This window comes from Lepidothrix coronata, unplaced genomic scaffold (assembly GCF_001604755.1).
Source record: "Lepidothrix coronata isolate B3197 unplaced genomic scaffold, Lepidothrix_coronata-1.0 Scaffold171, whole genome shotgun sequence".
NCBI lineage: Eukaryota > Metazoa > Chordata > Aves > Passeriformes > Pipridae > Lepidothrix > Lepidothrix coronata.
The window spans coordinates 524205-546136 of record NW_016690351.1 but is presented as its reverse complement, the minus strand read 5'-3'; the positions used below and the strand labels follow the sequence as shown (position 1 = coordinate 546136).

Here is a 21932-nt window from a genome sequence, read left to right as displayed (position 1 = left end):
TTGATCATAGCTTCCCCTTGAATAACTGTATTGTTAAATGTATTTAGAATACCGATTTTTGTTTGCTGTTTCTCACAGGTGCATTCTACTCCCTCTCCTGGGAATGAAGCCCCCTCAGCAGAGCCTCTTCATACTCGTGGATTCGGTTGATGAGGGCTGTAACGTTTCCGAGGGTGAACAGACTTCCACAAGTTTATCTGGAACAATTGCAGAGATTTTAGCAAGCCACTTCGAGTTCTTCCCTCCCTGGCTGCTCCTCCTGTGCTCTGCCCGCAAGCAGAGTAAAGCTGTTACAAAAATGTTTACAGGTGAGTGCAGTGCATAGGAAGTGTTTGGTACCATAACTAGGACGTCGTGTTTACCAGACCCTGGGTGTGATGGTTGCGTGCTTAGTTCTAAAAAATGAGAAAAAACAACAATGCCAATTCTAAAAAACACACATCCCACTTTACCAAGGACTACAGATAGCTTAAATCACACAAATATTTTGGAGTTAAATTATGTCTTTGCAGTGCACCTGCCAAGAACAGGGCTGCTTTGAGTTTTCCTCTCACTTTACTTGTTTTTATGAGGCTTTGAAACAGCGAAGGTGATGTGTAAGTACAGAAGTATTTCGGCTGCATACACCCATGCCTTACAACCTCAAAAGGATTTCTTTAATCTCCCATTAAAACCTCTTCCCGTATTTGCAGAAAGTGAGTAAGAAGGTGAAATTGGAGAGAGGAATAATGTAGATGTGGATTCTTGGTGCGTGCTTTTGGCAGAGGTTGCACAGTAAAAAAATTCTTTACAGCTTCTTCATCCAGGCTTTGCCGTGTCATGAGAACATTTCTTCACTATAATGACATTGTTACTGGAAGTTCTCTGAAATTTAATAAAAGGCAATATCTAGACTGGATTCCAAGCCTGTGTATAAAGCCCGTGTGTATTAAGGACACAATTAGGACAAAAATGTGATTATAGAACTTAGACCCATAGGCTTGCTCATTTGACAGTGGCAAAAGGTCAATGGGATAATTGCATTTTGGAATGAAGTACTGTATTAATCAGCGGCAGACACGAAGACTGGTATTTGGGAGTATGCGAGAACTAAAAGAAACTTTGGGGTAGCTTCACTTTGGACATTCATATGAGAATAGTTTTGTCAAAGTTTGGCTGATTAGATATGTTGTCATTGCCAAAAAACCAGACAAAACTTTCTTCACAGCAGCTCTATTTCCTTTCCACTGAATCATATAGTGTTTCAGACTAGTCCTAAAAAATTGCTGTTGTTTTCTAAGTGTGTTTCCAGATGGAATTCCTGACAGGAAAAATCAGCAGAACTAATGGATATGCCTTTAAAATAAATTTGATTTCAGTGAGTTAATTTCTCATTTCCACAGAGCATGAGTTGATGAATAGTATAAAGGAAGTTGATGTATGATACTGTAATCCCATCTTCACTGTGAAAAGGTATACCAAAGAAAGAATTGGATACAAATTGAGAAGGAATTTTAGGGTCTATTCGGAAGAAGTGGTGGTTTAGCCGCTGGGAAAGAAAAATGGGACATTACAGCCAATGTGATGGCTGCCCATTTAATACAGTGTTGGATGATTTTCCTGTTAATAGCCAACACTCAAGTTTGCAAAAGGTATGGTCAGGGTATGAGGAGCATTGCTGAAGCTCCTGTTAACTTCAGAAATGTTGCAACTTCGTGTTGTAAAACTGGAGATAACGTGGATTTCTTCTCTGGTTCTAGCCTGAAAAGGATTCACTGACATTAAAGTTTCTGCTGGGGCAAACTCTTCTCCTCCTTTGTGGTATTTGAATGTTTACTTTTAGCTGAGCCAGTTTTTAAAGCTATTTATATTTAGTTGGTGGGCAGGCAGAATTGAAGATCAACAATAAGTATTTGGAACAAAAAAAAACAAAAAATCAGCTTCACTGTAACTTAGTAAGATAGATTGGAACCCTTTTAGGATTGTTTTAGGAAAATGTGCCCCATCTGTAGCTTTTTTTGCTAAAAAAAGTTTTGGAGTATAATATGAAATATATATTAACCAATATTAACCTGATTGCAATAAGGTTATATCTGTTTTCACTTAAAATTTTCATGCAGTGAAAGCTTCCTCCAAATCTCTCTGACAAATAGGTTTAGCTCTCATTTTAACAAAGTGTTATCGATGACTGGATTGCTGCAGTGGCCTTGTCCTGTGATGCTCTTTTTTGGGTGTCCAATACAGATGAGAGTTCTGCAAGCATCTCCTGAGCCAAAAATAGCCATGACGTGGAAGAGAGAGTCAAGCTTTTCTCACCCACCCTCATCCTAATGGTGAATAATCCCTAACAGTCTAAGAATGAGAAAAGGAGCAGGGTAATTTAGTCTGATCCTCTTTATTCTTTCACTTCTGTTGGTGACTTATTTATTAAAATTGAATAGTTGTGCTGACTCTCCTGCAGCTTGTTCTCTGGGCCCTTCTGTATTCCCAGATTCTGTAGTAGCACAATGTGCTACAGATTTTTTTCCCCTTACAGAGATTCTCAGCTTTCATTAATTTAAAAAATAAAAAAAAAGGAGAAAAAAAATGGTTTTGCCTCTTGTGACTGCAGAGACAGCCTCAAAAATATGAACCAAATGTAAAATGATGCCTGCATGAGTCTGTGGTCACCCTCCACAGAGAGCAAAAAGCCAGCCAACTGAGTAAAAAAAGGAGGGGAACAGATAATGCATGGCCTTCTCTTGCATGTGCACTGTCACTCCCACATCATGCCTGTTTGGTTTTCGTAATGACTTGCCCCCCAAATTTAACAATTCTGTCTTGCACCCATAGTTATCCACAGGGTCTCCCACATCATTATTTGTTATCATTTGGCTACAGGCATGGACAGTTAAGCAGCTACATTAAACACAGTCTTTCCAACCTAAAAGTGGCACAGAACATCCATTTTTTTTTTAAGCTTCAGCTAATGAGCTAATTAAAATGCTTCTCCTAAAATGAGACTAAATCTTGAAGGCATAGGAGTCACTCTTACAAAACCTATTTCCTTTCTTAAATGTCCGTGGTAGTAGTTGAAAAACTTGAGGCATTTTAAAATCAGGCAATTTGATTTAGATAAGTGTGAGTGAAGAGCAGATAATTTCTCATTAACAGCACAAAGTTAAATAGATGAAAGTGCATATGTACAAATACTCTATTTATTGGGTCAAAGAGGCTTTTTTCAATAGGCATTTACTTAATTCCTTCTTTTTTGCTGCACACATAAATCAAGTATCTGTGGCATCTGACTTGATTATACCCCTCAATTAAACACTGTCATTCTTCCAAAGAATTCCTTCTCGTGCATGAGGCATGAGTGCACCAGTGAGGTACAACACCTGCAGATGTCACATCTCAGGGATCCATAGTTTTTATTTAGTGTTAAATATCAGAAAGATACTGAAAACTCCAATAAAGAGAATCAAAAGTGGAGGTGAAAGGGTTTGGTTTAGACTCAGAGGTGACTTAAGTTCCATTCACCCACTTGTCCATAGGCAAAACTAGACAACGTCATTCATTTTTCGCTCTTCCTTTTTTCTGCCATTGAGTTTCAGCCAGATATTTTTAAGAGCTGATATTTATCCAAATTTATTATTAGAAATATTGGGAGCATGTCTTTTTCATCTCTCTGCTATTTACTGGTTCTGGTCTGAATAGATGTGGAGGGTTGATTTTCTTATACTGTTTCCGAAAGCTAAAATATAAGCAATACTTTAGAGAAATACAGTAAAAAAATCACAACCCAGCTACTCTGCACCCAAAAAACCTCACTGTTTGGTGATTAAAGCCACTCAGGAAGTCATATTGCTGAATACCCAAATTGAAGCAGTTGCCTGATTTGGAGCTGAGCCTTTCTGATTAGCTGCCATTCCAGAAAAGAAATGGCATGAGACCACTACAGGAGATATTGCTTTAAGAATGAAGAATCTAAGTTGTCCTCTAATTTTTCATTGTAGTTTGGAATTTATTTGGATAACCTCATGTTACTTTAAAGACTTTATGATAGTTGGATTTTGACTATAAAAGACAAATTTTATGTATTTCTGTAATTGTAAAATTTGCTTTTAAAGTACTAAAGCTTTGAAAAACTTTATTTGTTGTTTTGGTTCAGGTTTTGGAAAGGACAAATGTTCAAAAGGCTTGGGAAATCAACAGAGAACTTTTAATTACTGTTTCTTTTTTTTGTCATTACCACTTTGAAAGCACTGTACTAGGGAATTTCATATTTTCTAGTAAAAAACTGTGTGTGAATTTGGAACTTAATTGCCTTGTAATTAAAGAGGGAAGACTAAATTGTTTTAAATGAACTGTTACCTGTAAATCTAATTAAATAAACTTCTGTGCAATGACACGGACCAGTGAGAGCAGCAGATTTCAGCCTCAATGTCTTGTAGCACCTGCAGTAGATGCAGTGATATTTGTAATGCACAATATACTGCAAATGCACTAAAAGCCAAATGTGCTGCTTGAATTATCAGGTGCATTTTACTCTGCTGGATAAGTTATTCTTTTTGAGCAGATGTGCATAAATGGCCACAAAAATACCTGATTTATTATATGACAGATCAGCAGTGTAAATTATTAATGCCAAATCATTGTCATGTTTGTAATCATTTAGATTACTCTAAAGTTAACCATTCAGTTAAATATATTAAAATGTGTTTAAAACTTTAGTGATTTACTTATGTAAATTCATCTAAAGATATGGAAGTAGAAGGATTTTTTAAGCATTTACTGGAACTTGCTAGTTAATAGCTTATTTTTTATTATTAAAGTCTGAGAAAGTTGACATACTATAAAAGTATTTATAGCCAAGATACTTTTTTTCTCCCGCTTTGAATGACCCTAGATCTTGCCAAGAAGTACATTTGGAACTGATTTGTTTACAGAACTGCCAGAAATGTAATAAATCAGGACAATCCATATTGGGGCCGTTGTTGGTTTGAAAGTGATGTGTTGTATGAAAAATTTTAACAACACAAAAAGCAGGGTCGTGGGACTGCAGGTTCTGTCTACTGCAACTCCTGTTTTGCTGAGCTGAAGTAGTTCATGGGAATGCTTCTGAAACAAAATGAGCTTTCTCTTAATGTTTTGGTGCTTCTTTTCCATGAAAGTGACTTATTGTATGGGGCAGGGTTGAAAAGCAAGTTTGCAGGATCTTTGTTTGGAAATGTAAAATGACCTCAGTTAGATAGATATTTGGGGCAAAAAAACCAAGGCTTTGTCTTCCTTCTTCAAGCTAGCAACAAGAATTTAAGACTTCAAAAAACTATGGTTCTATCTGTGAGGCCTTTTTTGAATTATTCACTTATTATAGTATGACATGGTGCAGTGGTCAAAATTAACAACCTATTTCTGTCCAAAAGTCTGTTACAATGGCAGTTTGTTAATCCCAGCCCTTAAAGTGCGTTTCATCCCTGGAATGTGTGAAGGCCTGTGTGAGTGTACTGTGCTTCTTGGTATCCAGACTTATTTTGAGATAGAAAATATAGGATCTCACTTACAAGGAATACATGGAAATATTGCAGAAAAAAAAAAACAACAAACAATTGTTAGCTTCCATGAACATACAGCCACTCAAATAATTTTAAAACTGTTCTGAAGTCTTCTGAAATTTTTTTACCTGTCTGAAGTGCTTTGATATTTCGTGTGTCTCAGGTAAGTACAGATCAGGGTGATATTTTTAGCCCTAATATGGAACAAAGTAATCAGAGGATCATAGACTGGTTTGGAAGAGACCTTAAAGATCCTCTAGTTCCAACCCCCCCACCATTGTCAGAGACACCTTGCACTAGACCAGGTTGCTCAGGGCCTCATCCAGCCTGACCTTAAGCTCTTCCAGGAATGGAGCATCCATAATTTCTCTGGGCAATAATGCAACCTTATTTAAAGGGAAAAAAACCCAAACACACAAACCCTTCCTTTTTCACTTGTTTTATTTGGAGGGCTTGGGTTTTTATATCACATCCGAAATTATTTTGTTTTCCTACCCATTTTGGGAAGCAAAATGAAAATTGCTTTTTCAAAGAACACTTGCAAGATAAGAAAGAGTCTTTTGCTTTTGAAGCACATGTACAGGGACTGAGGCACTTAAACAGTTATCACTCTGCAAGTTTTCCTGGGAAGGCTGGGAGTCAGGAGAGGTGAAGTGTAGTCATTAGTCAGGCAACACTGAACATCAGCTGAAATCCCAGGATTGCTGTTGTGCGAGTCCATCAGGGGGTTTTCTCGTTATGGTGAAATGAAACTGCTGAAAAAACACTTGAGTAATGTAAAAATAGAAATAGCTTACATTGCAGGTATATAGTAGAAGGAAGGATGTGGGCAAGGGATTAGTGTGAGATTTTGTGAGCAGGGTCACTTGTGACTAAACACATAGAGAATGAGTTTGCAGAGCTCTCTGCCTGTCCTCATTTAGCCAAGTGACAGGTTCAAATCAGTACTGGGAGAAGCAGAGCAGTTCAAAGGAAGGTGAGTGAACAGGACTGTGTATTTGCTCCAAATAGAGCAAAACAGAGCTTTTCCCTGTGCACATGAGCCAAGCAAAGGGACACTTGTCTCTAATTACAGCTCTGTGTCTGCACGTGACTGTGAATCCATGCACCAAGCAATGCCCTGTTTTTAATGTTATTTTTTCACTTGTGTATCTTCTGAAGGATCCTGACCTAGAAACAGTCTTTCACTTCAAGTTGAAGCTTGGGATCTGCAGAGTTGCAGGGCACTGTCTGTTCTTACTCAGCAAAGTTTTTTATTTGGGTTATGTGCAAGAATTAAGGGCTTTACAAAGTTACATACAGAATATTTTAATAAAATACATAGTAAATAGATGAATTATCCCATTCTGCAGGTCAGGTTAGGATGTTACTCGAATTTGTGGCAAATGATGGTGGATAAAGATGATTCTTTTGAGAGCCAGGAAAAAAAAAAGAGCCTCTGGAACAAATATTCCCCCCCGCCCCCCCCCCCAAAAAAATAATTATTTTCTTTCTCTTGGCCTTCTTACTCAAAAATCTTCAAGTAGTCAATCTTATTTGTGTAGTCTTAGCCTCTGAACTGACTGTGCAAATCCTCTCCAGTGGAGAGAAGCATGATTTTATTTTACGTATTCTATTGGTTTAGCCCTGTTCGGTTTGTAATGCTTCCTTAATTAATAAGGGAAGCAGAAATATTTTAGTAACACTTCCATAGCTTGCCTCTCAGTTCTGATCTGTTGTGTTTGTACAATGCTCATGTAGACTAAACAATTAACAAAGTGAGCTTAATGGGACATTCAGAACTTCTGTTGAAGCCACTGGGAAACAAAAAACACAGCTCTGTTATCAGCCTGAATTTGCTGTCAGAACAAGCTCCCAGACTGAGCAGTTTGATCCACAGAGTGTTCAAATACAATAAAACTATAGATTTAGAAGCAACGTTCTTCAGAAGCTCACTTAAAATTATTTGTTCCAGGGAGATAGGGCCAAAATTGAATTGAATACATTGATCTATGGTTGCTTTTCCTTCTAAATTATTTAGACGTTCAGTAACTGCTTTGGTTGGAAAAGAAAAATTGGGTTTTTTCCCCTGACTAACTGAGCTGCCTGTAAGGAAATGTGTGCAGTGTGCTCTGGAGGATGGGATTACAGCCTGTCCCTGGAGGAGTGAGGTACAGTTCTGGCCTGAAACACAGTTGTCGAAGCTGCTGTGTCTGTGACCTCTGTGGTTTTCCCATGGCTTCGGGAAAAGCAGTGTTCAAACACTGTAATGTGTCCCTATAGGGTAGGTCTTCATCAAATGCTTTCCTTGGCCCTACCAAAGCAAATGTTTGAAGCAGCAGAGATAGCCGTGTATCCGTGAAACTATGTCTTTATTCCACCTCATTCCCGAGAGTCTTACGGCTGCTGAGGTGGCCGTAGGGAATTCTTTGCACGTGCTTCTAAGAATAGTGTCTTTTGCTTCGAGAGGGGAGGGAACGGGCACAGTCTGCACATATGAAATAATTTCCCTTTTTCCTCTGAAGAGTAAACAAGTTGGAAAAACAATGAGATCATACAACTATGAGAAAACCTGTTTCCTTATACAATGAGTCACCTACCAAAGAACCAGGGTGTTTATCTAAAACTCAGTCCTCACTTGAAAAAAGTAGGTAATTTTTGGTGCACAGTGATCTAAAGATATTTAAAAGTATTTTGGAGTGTCTCTTCTATATCATAACAGCTTTTAAAAGAAACTGTGGTGGTCAGGTTAGTGTTTTATATATATTTCATCATGCATACACAGCAGGTGTGAATAACCTCTTCTGTAATTAAATTAATATAATAATTTTCTTAATATAAATAACTGAAAATTGTTTGGAATTCCAGTGTTAACCACATCGGAGAAGGGATTATTCCTTTAATAGTATAATAATACTTAATAATTTTATTTTGGTTGTAGTTCTGATGGTTTTGCTTAGGTATTTAGTATTGTCCAAGGTAGACACACAGTGCCTAATTCAAAGTGATTTTCGGTATTTTCTGTGTTAATAGCACATATTTCTTCTTATAGTAGATGATGATCAAAATGCATCTATTATCAAAGTTTTCTGCTGTTATTACTATTTTACATTCACAATGTTTACAGGAAGAATATCGTATTGTGGGTGTTCCCCACCCAGTCTTTTATTTACTTTTTTTTAACACTGAGTTAAGCAGAACTGGATCAGAAGTAATTATAACTTTCTTCCCTCCTTATAGGTTTTCGAAAAATAAGTCTGGATGACCTTCGAAAGGCTTATATTGTGAAAGATGTGCAGCAATATATTCTGCATCGTTTAGACCAGGAAGAAGCCCTGAGACAACATCTCACAAAAGAAACAGCAGAGATGCTGAATCAGCTTCACATCAAAAGCAGTGGTTGCTTTTTGTATCTGGAACGTGTCCTAGATGGAGTTGTGGAGAATTTTATTATGTTGCGAGAGATCCGTGATATTCCAGGAACATTAAACGGCCTCTACCTTTGGCTCTGCCAGAGACTTTTTGTGAGAAAACAGTTTGCGAAGGTCCAGCCCATTCTTAATGTAATTCTTGCAGCCTGTAGACCCTTAACCACCACGGAGTTGTATCATGCAGTGTGGACCAAAAACATGACGCTGACGATGGAAGACTTCCAACGCAAATTGGATGTCCTGTCAAAAGTCCTTATCGATGGCCTTGGAAATACAAAAATCTTGTTCCATTACAGTTTTGCAGAATGGTTGCTGGATGTAAAGCACTGTACACAGAAATACTTGTGTAATGCAGCAGAGGGACACAGGATGCTGGCAATGAGCTACACCTGCCGAGCAAAGGATTTAACACCATTAGAAGCTCAAGAGTTTGCATTGCATCTGATTAATTCAAATTTACAGTTAGAGACCTCAGAGCTGGCCTTATGGATGATATGGAATGGCACACCTGTCAAAGACTCCCTGTCAACCTTAATTCCTAAAGAACAAGAAGTATTACAGCTGCTGGTAAAAGCTGGTGCTCACGTCAACAGCGAAGACGACCGCACGTCTTGCATCGTCCGGCAGGCTCTGGAGAGAGAGGACTCCATTCGCACCTTGTTAGACAACGGAGCGTCAGTAAACCAGTGCGATTCCAATGGGAGAACGCTCTTGGCCAATGCAGCATACAGCGGCAACCTCGATGTCGTCAACCTGCTGGTCTCAAGGGGAGCAGATTTAGAGATAGAAGACACTCATGGGCAAACAGCACTTACCTTGGCTTCTCGTCAGGGACACACCAAGGTTGTCAATTGCCTGATCGGATGCGGGGCTAACGTCAATCACACGGATCACGACGGCTGGACGGCGCTGCGGTCTGCAGCGTGGGGAGGGCACACAGAGGTGGTCTCTGCGCTCCTTTATGCGGGAGTCAAAGTGGACTGTGCGGATGCTGACAGTCGAACGGCGCTGAGAGCAGCGGCATGGGGGGGACATGAAGATATTGTGCTGAATCTGCTTCAGCACGGCGCTGAAGTTAATAAAGCTGACAACGAGGGCAGAACGGCGTTGATTGCGGCTGCCTACATGGGGCACAAAGAGATTGTGGAGCACCTGCTGGATCACGGTGCAGAGGTGAACCACGAGGACGTGGATGGAAGAACGGCTCTGTCTGTCGCCGCACTCTGTGTGCCGGCCAGCAAGGGACACGCCTCGGTTGTCAGCCTGCTGATTGACCGCGGGGCTGAGGTTGACCACTGTGACAAAGATGGCATGACTCCACTGCTGGTGGCTGCTTATGAAGGACACGTGGACGTTGTTGATCTGCTTCTAGAAGGAGGAGCTGATGTTGATCACACAGACAACAACGGTCGTACACCGCTTCTGGCAGCAGCGTCCATGGGCCACGCTTCAGTTGTAAATACTCTCTTATTTTGGGGTGCAGCTGTTGATAGCATTGATAGTGAAGGTAGAACAGTTCTGAGCATAGCATCTGCACAGGGCAATGTTGAAGTAGTACGGACTCTGCTGGACAGGGGGCTAGATGAAAATCATAGAGACGATGCAGGCTGGACACCTTTGCATATGGCAGCTTTTGAAGGTCACAGGTTGATATGTGAAGCTCTTATAGAACAAGGTGCTAGAACAAATGAAATTGATAATGATGGACGTATACCTTTCATATTAGCTGCACAAGAGGGTCACTATGATTGTGTGCAGATGTTACTGGAAAATAAATCCAACATTGATCAGAGAGGCTATGATGGGAGAAATGCTCTCCGAGTTGCTGCCTTAGAAGGTCACAGAGATATAGTTGAACTACTGCTCAGCCATGGAGCAGATGTAAACTACAAAGATGCTGATGGCCGGCCAACACTTTATATCTTAGCGTTAGAAAACCAGCTTACAATGGCTGAGTATTTTTTAGAAAACGGTGCAAACGTAGAAGCAAGTGATGCTGAAGGAAGAACAGCACTCCATGTTTCCTGCTGGCAGGGCCATTTGGAGATGGTACAGGTGCTGATAACGTACCACGCTGATGTGAACGCTGCAGATAATGAGAAGAGATCTGCTTTGCAGTCTGCTGCGTGGCAAGGTCATGTGAAGGTAGTGCAGCTTCTCATTGAGCATGGAGCTCTGGTTGACCATACATGTAATCAAGGTGCTACTGGACTCTGCATTGCAGCCCAAGAAGGGCATATTGACGTTGTCCAGATATTACTGGAGCATGGTGCTGATCCAAATCATGCCGACCAATTTGGGCGCACAGCTATGCGAGTTGCAGCTAAAAATGGACACTCTCAGATTATTAAATTACTGGAAAAATATGGTGCATCAACTCTGAATGGTTGCACTCCATCTCCAGTGCACACAATGGAGCAAAAACCCTTACAGTCAGTCTCTTCTAAAATGCAGTCCTTAACAATGAAGTCCAATAGTTCGGGGAGTACTGGTGGAGATATGCAGCCCAGTATGCGGGGATTATCTAACGGGCCTGCGCACGCCTTCAGTTCTCCTTCTGAGTCCCCTGATTCTACAGTTGACCGTCAAAAGTCATCTTTATCAAATAATTCCCTGAAAAGTTCCAAAAATTCTTCTCTTCGCACCACGTCCTCGACAGCGACTGCCCAGACAGTGCCCATTGATAGTTTCCACAGCCTGTCGTTCACGGAGCAAATACAGCAGCATTCCCTGCCGCGCAGCAGAAGCAGGCAGTCCATTGTTTCTCCTTCTTCCACAACTCATTCCCTAAGTCAAAATCATAATTCACCAAGTAGTGAGTTTGAGTGGAGCCAAGTAAAACCTAGTTTGAAATCAACAAAGGGTAACAAGGGAGGGAAAACGGACAACTCCAGCAAGTCTGGGTCAGCTGGAAAGAAAATAAAGCAGAGTAGTTCCTCCCAACCCAAAGTGTTAGAATATGAAATGACTCAGTTTGATAAGCGAGTACCTATTGCCAAATCTGGCCCAAGCATGCCACTGAAGTCAATGCCGGCAGAGCCACAGTGCAAAATTTTGGTCCCGCCAGCTCAGCAAGAAGTTGGTCGATCTCAGCAGCAGTTCCTGATTCACCAACAGAGTGGAGAGCAGAAGAAGAGGAATGGGATTATGACGAATCCAAACTACCATCTCCAGAGCAATCAGGTTTTTCTTGGCAGGGTTTCTGTCCCACGAACAGTGCAGGATAGAGGGCATCAGGATGTACTGGAAGGTTATCCTTCTGCAGAAACAGAACTCAGCCTTAAGCAAGCCTTAAAACTTCAGATTGAAGGTAGCGACCCAAGTTTCAACTACAAGAAGGAAACACCATTGTAAAAGGTAACTTACCCTGTCACAAAGGAACCAAATGTCTGTATTTCATCATTAGCATTTAAAACATGCTAAATAACATTTTATTATCATTTCTCTTCATAATTACTTTCATAATGAAAACCACAAATGTTAAAATCTTAAACTGGCAACTGTTTGTTTTGCTGTCACTTAAAAGCATCAGCTGTAGAGGAATTGGGTCACTGTCATGTTTTCTGTTGAATTCAGATTGCTCAGACTGTGCCCCCACTGTCTTTGATATGTGAATAAATAAAAGAGCAAGTTTCACCTAGCATTGATTTCAAATTTTCAAACATAAGGATAGATGGGAAGTCTAATATGTGGTATTTTCGGGTATAGTCATTATTTCATTATTTACAAAAATACTTTTCAGTAAGCTTCTGAAGGTTCTTATAAGTTACAGGCAAGCACTCTTCTGAATCACAGTAGCACAATTATCTAGAAATTAAAACGTAAACATGCTATTCTTAAGCTTTGATTTTATGTTTCTGTTACTGTAAAGGTAACCCTTCTATAAAAGAGGTGGCTTTTCTCAGAGGAGAAATATATTCGTACTATATATGGTACGAATTTTCAGACCATTCTGTAGTTCTAAATCAGTGGAGGTAATTTAGATTTCTCACTTTCTGTCCCATACTGAATTTTAAACTGAAAAAGTAATTATAAGTAGCTTTTTTAGACCTGAACTGTCAGTGAGTCAGCTAAAATAGTTCTATTTTTCTCCCTGTTCCTATTGAGTTTAATCTTTTTTAGGGTGTTTGGAATGTGTTAATAATTAATATATTTTCTATTTGAATTTCAGAGAAGCAGCATCTGTATGATATGTATACCCTTCTCTTATTGCTTATTTGCTTATTTCTGAAAACTTTTTTTTTTTTGCGTAAATGCATCATTTTTGACAGCTCAAACTGCTGCTCCTTAGAACAAGAATGTTCTTGCCAGCTGACTCAGTTCTGCTGCAGGTCATCACAGACTGCGTGTTCTAGGACAATTGCAGGTGGTGCAGAATCCACAAATGGGAAGTTTTCAGCTGTCAAAAACACACAGATGGGAGTTTTCCCAAAGTGTCCTGGAAAATGATTTCACTTTAATGGAAGAAGTGTAAATGTAGCTGAGGACCCTTGTGAATTGGAGAGTATTGGAATATTCTGCAGGACCCTAAGTTGGGCTTGGCATTTTGGTTAAATTAACATATTTGAAACAATAAAGTGTTTCAAAAACATACGTACTACAGCCAGAACATTTGTAAAATGCAAATATTAGCAAAGGGTCAGATGAGCTGTAGGGCAGGAAGAAGGGATGAGGCAGCACAGCAGGAACCAGCATAGAAAGGAATCATCAGCTGAGAGAGAATGGGCCCTAAATCTTCTTAAAAGTTATAAGCATTTCAGATTCCCACAGTTGTACATCATGCCCAGACAGGATTTAAATTGTAATTTTTTCCTGCCTCCATAAAACATCAAAACATATAATTAAGAATTGTATTTCCTAACTCTTATGTACCTGCACCTGATGTTCATTGCTTGCTTTCATGTTACACTTTATTGTAAATCCATTGTTTGGTTCACCTGGGAAGTGTTGATCTACCTGACTTGTCATCAAAAAACTAGTTTTGATGATTTTTTCCAACTTTGTTGGTTTTAAAATATAAACAGCACATAAAAAAAATCTGAACAATCTACACATAACTTTAAAATTGGGCTTTGCTTTATCTGGAACAAATGGTGCATTACTGAAAATTCAGGGGTTTTCTCTGTGAAGTTCTTGGTTAAGAATAGCATTTAGCAAATGGCTAAACAAAGGAGTACGAATAACCAAATGGTTCCTTTTGCTTTTTCTCTTAACTGTTTTTCATTGCTTCATTGTAAAGATGGCAGTTTAAAACAATTTTGTGTGGATTATGAATTGCTTGGCACAGGCAATAATTTACCTCCTCTTTTGCCAAGTCTCAAGCACAGAAACTGTAATTTCCCTGACCAGTGAATAAATTAGTCACCTGTGGAGAATCCCATCAGAAATACTCTACAGGAGCACCGGAGGAATGGTTTTCCTTCCCTGGCTGCTGCTTCCCAGCGCTGTTCAGGAAGCTCTCCTGCTGTGGGGACCTCGTAGCTGCTTTGGATGGCAGAGAGCACAGAGAATCAATCATGGGATTTGGGTTAGGCAGGAAGCACTTTCCATCATCAGGTGCTTGTTGTGTGCTGTAAACTTTAATTAGAGATGATATAGCTCCCTTTCTGACGGTACTGTTTGTATTATGGACTATTTCAAAACTTAATGTTTTTATTTTGTCCTTCCAGGCCAATTCCATGATGCTGTGAACAGAAGCCCTTCTGCTCCGAAAGATTTATCAGCTGGCTGGGATGAAAGCATATAATGCTTGTTTAGTCCACCTAGAAATTCAAGAATGTGATTACTACAGTACAGTTACCTTAATTACTGTAACGTGCCTACATTTTCAGGCTGCCTTCTCAGTATAACCCTCTGTGCTTCGAAATTTTATTTTGTGTACTTTGTATTTAATACACAGAATGAGCACTTTTTTTAATTGCAGAAAGATATATGCTGTATTTCCCTGACCACAGCTGAAAATGGTAAGAACCAGGAATTCTGATTTCCTATTCCAGATCGCTTGTTAGAGGTGCATGTGCCACAGTGAACTGTGTATGGAGAGGCAGTGCTTTTTGTATTTATTTTTCTGTAATAAGCAAAGAAAATAAGCAAAGAGTTTGTCACGTTTGCATTGTTGTCCTGTAAGGTCAGTTCCCTGTGTACTTCAAAAAGTTCTCTCCAGAATTACAAGTCTCGTAACAGTATTTTATAAATACTGTACTTGTGTGTTCTGTCTGTGTAATAGCTGTTCAGTGGTAGCAAAGGAGTCGGACTGCAACCATCTGCAGTGTCTTTGGGATTTTTGAGAGGCAAAAATCCACTCTCTGGTACTACAGCACCAAATCTGGATGGCAGACTGGGACCACTGAAAGCAGTAGGTGAATTTTCTCTTGGACACTTGGTCTTCAATAGCCTCCGTTATTGTTACGGTAATGAGGTAACTAATATGGGTATGTTTGAGGTGCTAAAGGTCTGATCCTGCTTTCATGTATATCTTTATACATTAGAAACGGCTCTTTCTTTATTCCAAGGACTGTATTGAGAATGTCAGTAAAACAAACGGTGGAAAATACAGACACTTTGTTAATGGGGCTGAGGGAATACACAGCCGGAGTACAGTGGAAAAGCACACAGTCAGTGACAGCGTTGCCTGGGGAGTAAGTACAGAGATTACTGAGTTAGCCCTGTCCTGAGACAATAACTCTTTAAAGCACAAACTTGTATGAATGTGGTTGCTGCTTCAGGTGGCTCAGGTAGAGCCAGTGTGAGTGTGTCTGTACCTGGAGCTTGGTTAATCAGCAGTCTGGACAGTCCATCTACAGATAATGGAAAGCTGGTTTCCCGCTCTTACAGCAGAAGAATTTTACTTAAATGAAAGAGAGCAAAGTCAAGGTCACTGCTGTGAAAGTGAACAGTGTGAAATTTTTCCTTTGAATGTGCACATCTTACTTGCACAGTTCTGCAAGTGATAAAATAAAACTAGTGGGTTATTTTCTCCTACAAATGCAAGCTATATTCTACTATTCACCATTACACAGCCTTGCTCTTTAGAAAATAAGCCTATTTTTGTATGCACGTATTTCTTCTAAAGGCTTAGGTTTCATCTTTTTCATACTCTAATTCTGATCATTCCAGAAATAAGATGATAGAAAGCTGAGGTTATTTTTCATAGATGATTAATTAGATCCTTAAACTTTGATAAATGGCCCCTGGATGTAGATGTAGTGCATATTCTGAGGCACTAAAGGGCTTCATGTCTGGTTATTGTGATCCAACAGTCATCAGAACATTTTTTTTTAAATCTTGCACCTCCATTTTTATTTGCTTGCTACTAAATGTAAAAAGAATCTTTTATAGTCAGGCATTGAGCATATAGTAAAATTAGATGTTAGAAGTTAACACACGGCAATATTGATTATTCTGAATGTTTCATGTATTGAATTTCTTGTCCCCGTGGGACAATTATAAATTAAACATAACAGGAGTCTGGCAGAATGGCCTTAAGAGGCTCAGTAAAGAGAAAGTACCAAAATATTTTCAGCAAACTTGTTCCAAACCTCAAGTGTAGTACATTTGCAATACTGTGCAAGAATACAACTTTTCTTAGTTATTAGATGTATGTTTTGTTCTGTAGAAAGGGATCCCTGATTGCCAACATTTTTCTACTGACCTTGACTGTCATTGGGATTATATTTATTTAATTTTATTGTGTTGTTATTAATTGCACCTTGTGGACAGAGGACGTAAAACTATGGCCAGTTTCACAAGGGGCCACAATATATAGATAGATAGTCTGGTGGGTTTTTTGTGAATAATATTTACGTTTGAAGCAGTCGCTGGTGAAACCCTCCATCCAAATCAGCAGAAAGCAGACCTGTTGAAAATGTTTCCAGAATGACAATTCTTCCACACGTTGAATATCACTTTGGAACAGAGCATGGATTGCTTTAAATCATCCACTTTCTCAGAAGGTCTGCGTAATTCCACGTTGCTGTTGCGTGTGATTTTTAGCACCACCGTTTGTGAGGGTTTTGTGTGCCAAGCAAAGTTGCTGTTCCCCACGTTGTTCCCTCTGCTCTTCCCTTTTGTGTCCGTACAATGGAGTGGAGGTGAGCAGAGGTTCAGAGCTGTGACTCAGCACAGTTTCTTTTGCCAATGTAACAATTCTCACAGCCTAAAAATCCTGAATAAAACATGAATCCTCTTTTTCTCCATCCCATTTCGCTGGTCCTTCCAAGATCATCTCCACAAGACGTCTAAAATTCTTGATGGGAGAACTAGGGAAAAAGACTGTTTTGTGGACATGGATGTCAATACTGTGTGCATGTGGAAAAACACATCAGAAGAGAAATGCATTGAGATACAGAGGCACAACTGATGCATTTTTGTCTTCTCTGTGATCAGTATTGAAAGCATTACCATTTCTTTAAAACTAAAAAGGTATTTTCCCTCCTCAGTTACTCTGCTATGCAAATGTCTGTTATGCTTAATACTCCCCATCTGAACTCCTCAGTTAACTTGGTTTGCAGATAGACTGGTTTTTTCCTGGAGTGGGTTGTAAATAGCCTTTAATGTACATTGAGTGAATTTCACATTGTAAAATTTTTATTTTATTCCTTGTATTATATTAAGCGAAAATCCCTGTGTATATTAAAGTGCATAATAAATATATTTGCTTTTCAGCAGACATCTGTTTTAATTTTTCTACCTCATTTCCTGGGACATTTCAGGAAAAGGTTATTAAACTTGATTAACATTTGTGTAATACTAAATGAAACATTATATATGTGTCCAGTAAGCAGTCCAGGCTAGCAAACCTCAGACCTCAGTGTTAATTCCTATGACCCTGAGCATTTGCAGGAGAAAATTTGCTGTGTGTCCTTCTGTTTAAAATTACTGTTATATACTGTAAAGACCAGGAGGGCCAATAAATTCATTGTTTCAGTTGCTGTAAGTCCTTTACCACTTCAAATGGATTTTGTTAATTATCACCTTGATCAGTGTTACCCTGTAGTATTTTCAGTTTAAGCAAAAGCTCTCCTACTGATGGTGGCTACTCGTTTTTCTTGGACTTGTTATTAGAAAAGGCAGGAGAGAAAAGTTTTCTGGTCATTGCAATAATCCCCTTTGCCCTTGTGATCCTGTCTCACTTCCACTTTGGATTATAAAGGTGCTGTGATTTCTCTGCAGAGAGCTGTTGAGTGTGAAGGAAGAGTTTGGCTGTGCCTTCTGCAAATGATGGTTCAGGTTTACCTCCAGGTATTTTCATTCACACAGATTTCAGTGGTTGGTGGGCATGGATCAACTGATTTCTAAGGTTAGGAGAATGACAAAATTGTCACTAATTGTTGACTTGTTTTCTGTATATTTCTGTTGTTTCTCACAGCAATTATTGACCCTCTTTTGTTAAGTTTTCTATATCTGAAATAGCAAAGTATGAGGAGCGTTAATTCAGTGGCTATTTTTCATTGAGGCAAAGAATCATTTTCACTGAATTAATATTTGAGTAACTTCTATTATGTTTCAGATACAGACATCTTCTTCAGATAATCACTGTACTAATAATTAAATAAAATTGTCCAACACCTGTTTCAAATCTCTTATTCTATGGAATATAAACAATCGCACAGAATAGCACTTCACATCTTCTGGGAGATCTTTACTTACTAAAATTTGATTTGTGTATTACCAAGTAGTACCAAAATGTATTTTTCAAAAGAAAGCTGAGACTAGTTGGCTCAGTCAACTAAAGCGTTTCAGTTGGAGGCCCTTTGAGAGACAGCAGTGACAATTTGGCATTGATCTAAATCCTAATCATTTTATGCTACAAAGAGTCACAGAAATAGGGTGTGGAACTGAGAAATCTACTTGGCAAATAATTTTATTAAAGAAGTCTCCAAATGTATATGCAGGTAATATAAACAGATTGAACTTTAGGAATAAATCTAATTTGCTGGTGTCCCAGAAAAACCAACTGTTCTCACATCTATTCTTACAATTTTATGTTAGACCTGTGAAAGCACAGAACTGCAATTACAGGTGGAGTTTAAGCTGGAGAAAAACAGCTTCTATTGGACTCCTGTGACAAAATCATGTGTCTTCAGGAATAAAGTTGGTGTCCTGTCGTTTTTTTCAAATGGATTAAGAACACAGTAAAGGATTTTGTGGTTTGGTTTGGGACCTTTTTCCCTTCTCTGTGCCTCATTAGTTCATCTTGGACTCCCCAGCCTGTTCTGTAGTTGTCTCTTGGGGCTTGCTCAGGTGTTTGCACAGGGGATTGGCAGCACTGTGGTAGCTTTCAGCTCTTAGTCATGTGTATCCTTGAAAAAATGGGAGATGGGACCAGCTGTGCTAGATAGAGCTAATCAGAAACATAATTGCCACTTCTTTGAATGTGGAAGGTTTAAAGCAGTTGTCTCTGGTTTAAGGTTTGGGTTTTTTTCCATTGAAGCACTAATTCAGGCTTTATGTCTGAACCATGAAGAGCTGGATGGCAGGAGGGTGTTGGATCTCCAGGCAGGTGACCCTGCAACACTGGATGTTTTATTTGGAACTGCCAGAGAGGGCAAGAAGCTTTTAAAGAATCCTTTGCAAGATGTTTGGTGCCCTTCTCCAAGGAGCATGGCAGCAAAGGAACCTCCTGGTTCCTGATGGCATTACAGTTTTCTTGGTGAAGTTGATGCTCTGAAAACAGCAAGATTCCAGAAAGGAGAGTTTGGGGGATAAAACAGAATAAGCTATGGGGGTTTGGTTGTTGGGTTTGGTGTTTTATTTCCCCCTATAACTTCTTTGATGTAACTTATTTTCAGTCTCATTCTCCTAGGGGGAAAAAAAAAGGTAAGTAATAAAATTCTCTCTGAGTTAAGGCTGTGAGCACAGCTTTTGTCTGCTTTTTATGTCTTGGTGAACGTTAGGCAACCTTATAGGGAAACTGTTTAAAATTCAAAGCTTTATTCATAAATGACAGAGTGACAGAGTGGACCTTTATTATTATTTATTCTGTTGTCTTCCATTATACTGGCTCTTCAGTTTATCATTGTATTTTCCCCAAGAATAAAACATTCCAGTTTCATAATAGTTACCTTGCTGTTTTTCCACACTGCTCTCATAGAAGGTGTTACTTTTCACCGGTAACACCGGTAATCCCAAAACATTTTACAGAAAAGATGAGGAATGTTGAGATAAAGATACGTTTTCCCTGGCTAAAAACAACATCAGGAAAAGCCCCTGGGTCTCTCCCAGCCCCAGGCAATTCTGCCGCCTTGAATAACCTGTTGTCTGGCCTTAATTCATCTCCTGCTTTTTTTCAGTTGCTTTTTTTAGTTGCTTTTTCTGCATTTGCAGTGTAACTCGCTGGAGGCTGTCCATGCAGCTGGGTGCTTCCAGCTCCAGCTCTTGGCCGGCTGTTTGAGCTGTGTCAGAGAGGAGTCAGCTCCGGTTTGGAGGCTCCTCGGCGAGTGGATTCCTGCAGGGTTGGGCTGATGATCACCTCGCTGCATCAGGCCTCTGCTGAGCAGTGTGACACGTGGGACAGCTTGCCAAGCTCCCTGTGTAGTTGTGCTCATTTGTGCTGCTGCAGTCAGAACTTTCAAAAGCCCTCTGGAAAAAAAGTAGGAAAAAAAAAATAGGTTTGTCCAGGAGCCGGGTTGACAGGTGAGACCTTTGTGAGAAGGAATACTGAGCACCAATCTAGCCTTTGTGTCCTCTTGCCAGTCTTCTGAATTGAATGGAAGATAAAGCAACATGAATGTTTCTGTCTCTGCTAACATATAATGTCTCCCTTGTGCCTTGGTTAGCTGTCAGCCTTTTGACAAATTAATGGAGATGGCTGTTTCTGAAGGCTGTCATTTGATGGTATTTGTGGTATGGATAGACAAGATCCTTTTACAGGCACAATGTTCAAAGCAGAGAATTTTTTAAGAAGCTGGATAGGACCAAATTCTGTATTTATCCTTCCAGTTGTACTTTTCTGGAAGGCAGGAGCAAAAAGCACCAGAACCAGCAATGTAGAAGATTTAATTGTGTGAGAGAAAACAAGGAGGAAAGGTTCATGTCATCCCAGAAGTCTTCAAAATGCAACTCACTGTTTGCCACATCTGAAAACTTTATTGCTGAAACAAATCTTGAGATGCTTAGAGAGTGCATAATTTGTCCTCAGGAGATGTTCATTGCAGACCAGGAACGAAACAGAAGCACATTTGCTCTGACTCTGTTGCAATGTTTGCCCTAGTAACACCATAGTTAATTCACACTACTTGCCTTCTGCTGAGATTTCCCACCAGAGGACTGGATGTAGTTGTTTTTGAAATGCTTTTTCTAGTTGCTCTTTTAACATGTGAAATTAATGAACAGAATTATTCAGGGACATTCTTATTTACATGGGGTTGAGACTCCCTGCTTGAGCAGTTTCCATGGAGTACTTGAAGAGTGTGGTTCCCTTCACCTGAGGAAAGGTAGCAAAATCTGTGCTTAAATTGATATTAAAGTGCTTTTTGGCTCGTACTGCTGGCTCATTTACATGAAGCCTGCTTCTGTAAAGGGTGAGTCTTTCCCGTTTGCCAAGATGGGATGTTGGATTTAAGAACAGCCATTTCAGCCACATCAGAAATTCATCCAGCCCAGTAATCTGTCATTAGCAATGACCAATATCAGATGTGAATAGAAAAGTATCCTATTTATTCAATGAATTTTCCTCTGAATGCTCTCCAGCTGTTTGTGGTTCGAGGATTTCCAAACCCAGAGACAGTGTCTTTATCATCAGTATTTTCTATGTTCATCAATATTAACTAAATCAGCCAGGAACAAATGGAAAAACCACATTGTAATTTATAAATAGTATTTAATATTTTTTCTTGAAGGATAAGACCACTGGACAATCAGCCACTGAACATAAGTTTTAAACCCTAAGTAGATTTATACCAGAGCTCCAAATGTCAAAAAAATTTGGTCTGCAATAAATATGGAGCAGTTGGTATTAGCATTATACAATGCAGAAAGTAAAGATATTATTTGAGACAAAAGAACTTCC

General features: G+C 39.4%; 1 protein-coding gene across 1 annotated transcript in view; it reads left to right on the top strand.

The window, feature by feature from the left end:
- ANKRD50 (ankyrin repeat domain 50) overlaps positions 1-16089 on the top strand; it is a 39468-nt gene extending 23379 nt beyond the window's left edge. Inside the window, exons 3-5 of the mRNA XM_017829943.1 lie at positions 79-308; positions 8733-12280; positions 14593-16089. Coding sequence (XP_017685432.1) covers positions 79-308; positions 8733-12277 — 3775 coding nt within the window. The 3' untranslated portion in view covers positions 12278-12280; positions 14593-16089. The remainder of the gene's footprint in view (positions 1-78; positions 309-8732; positions 12281-14592) is intronic.
- Positions 16090-21932: the final 5843 nt, after the last annotated feature.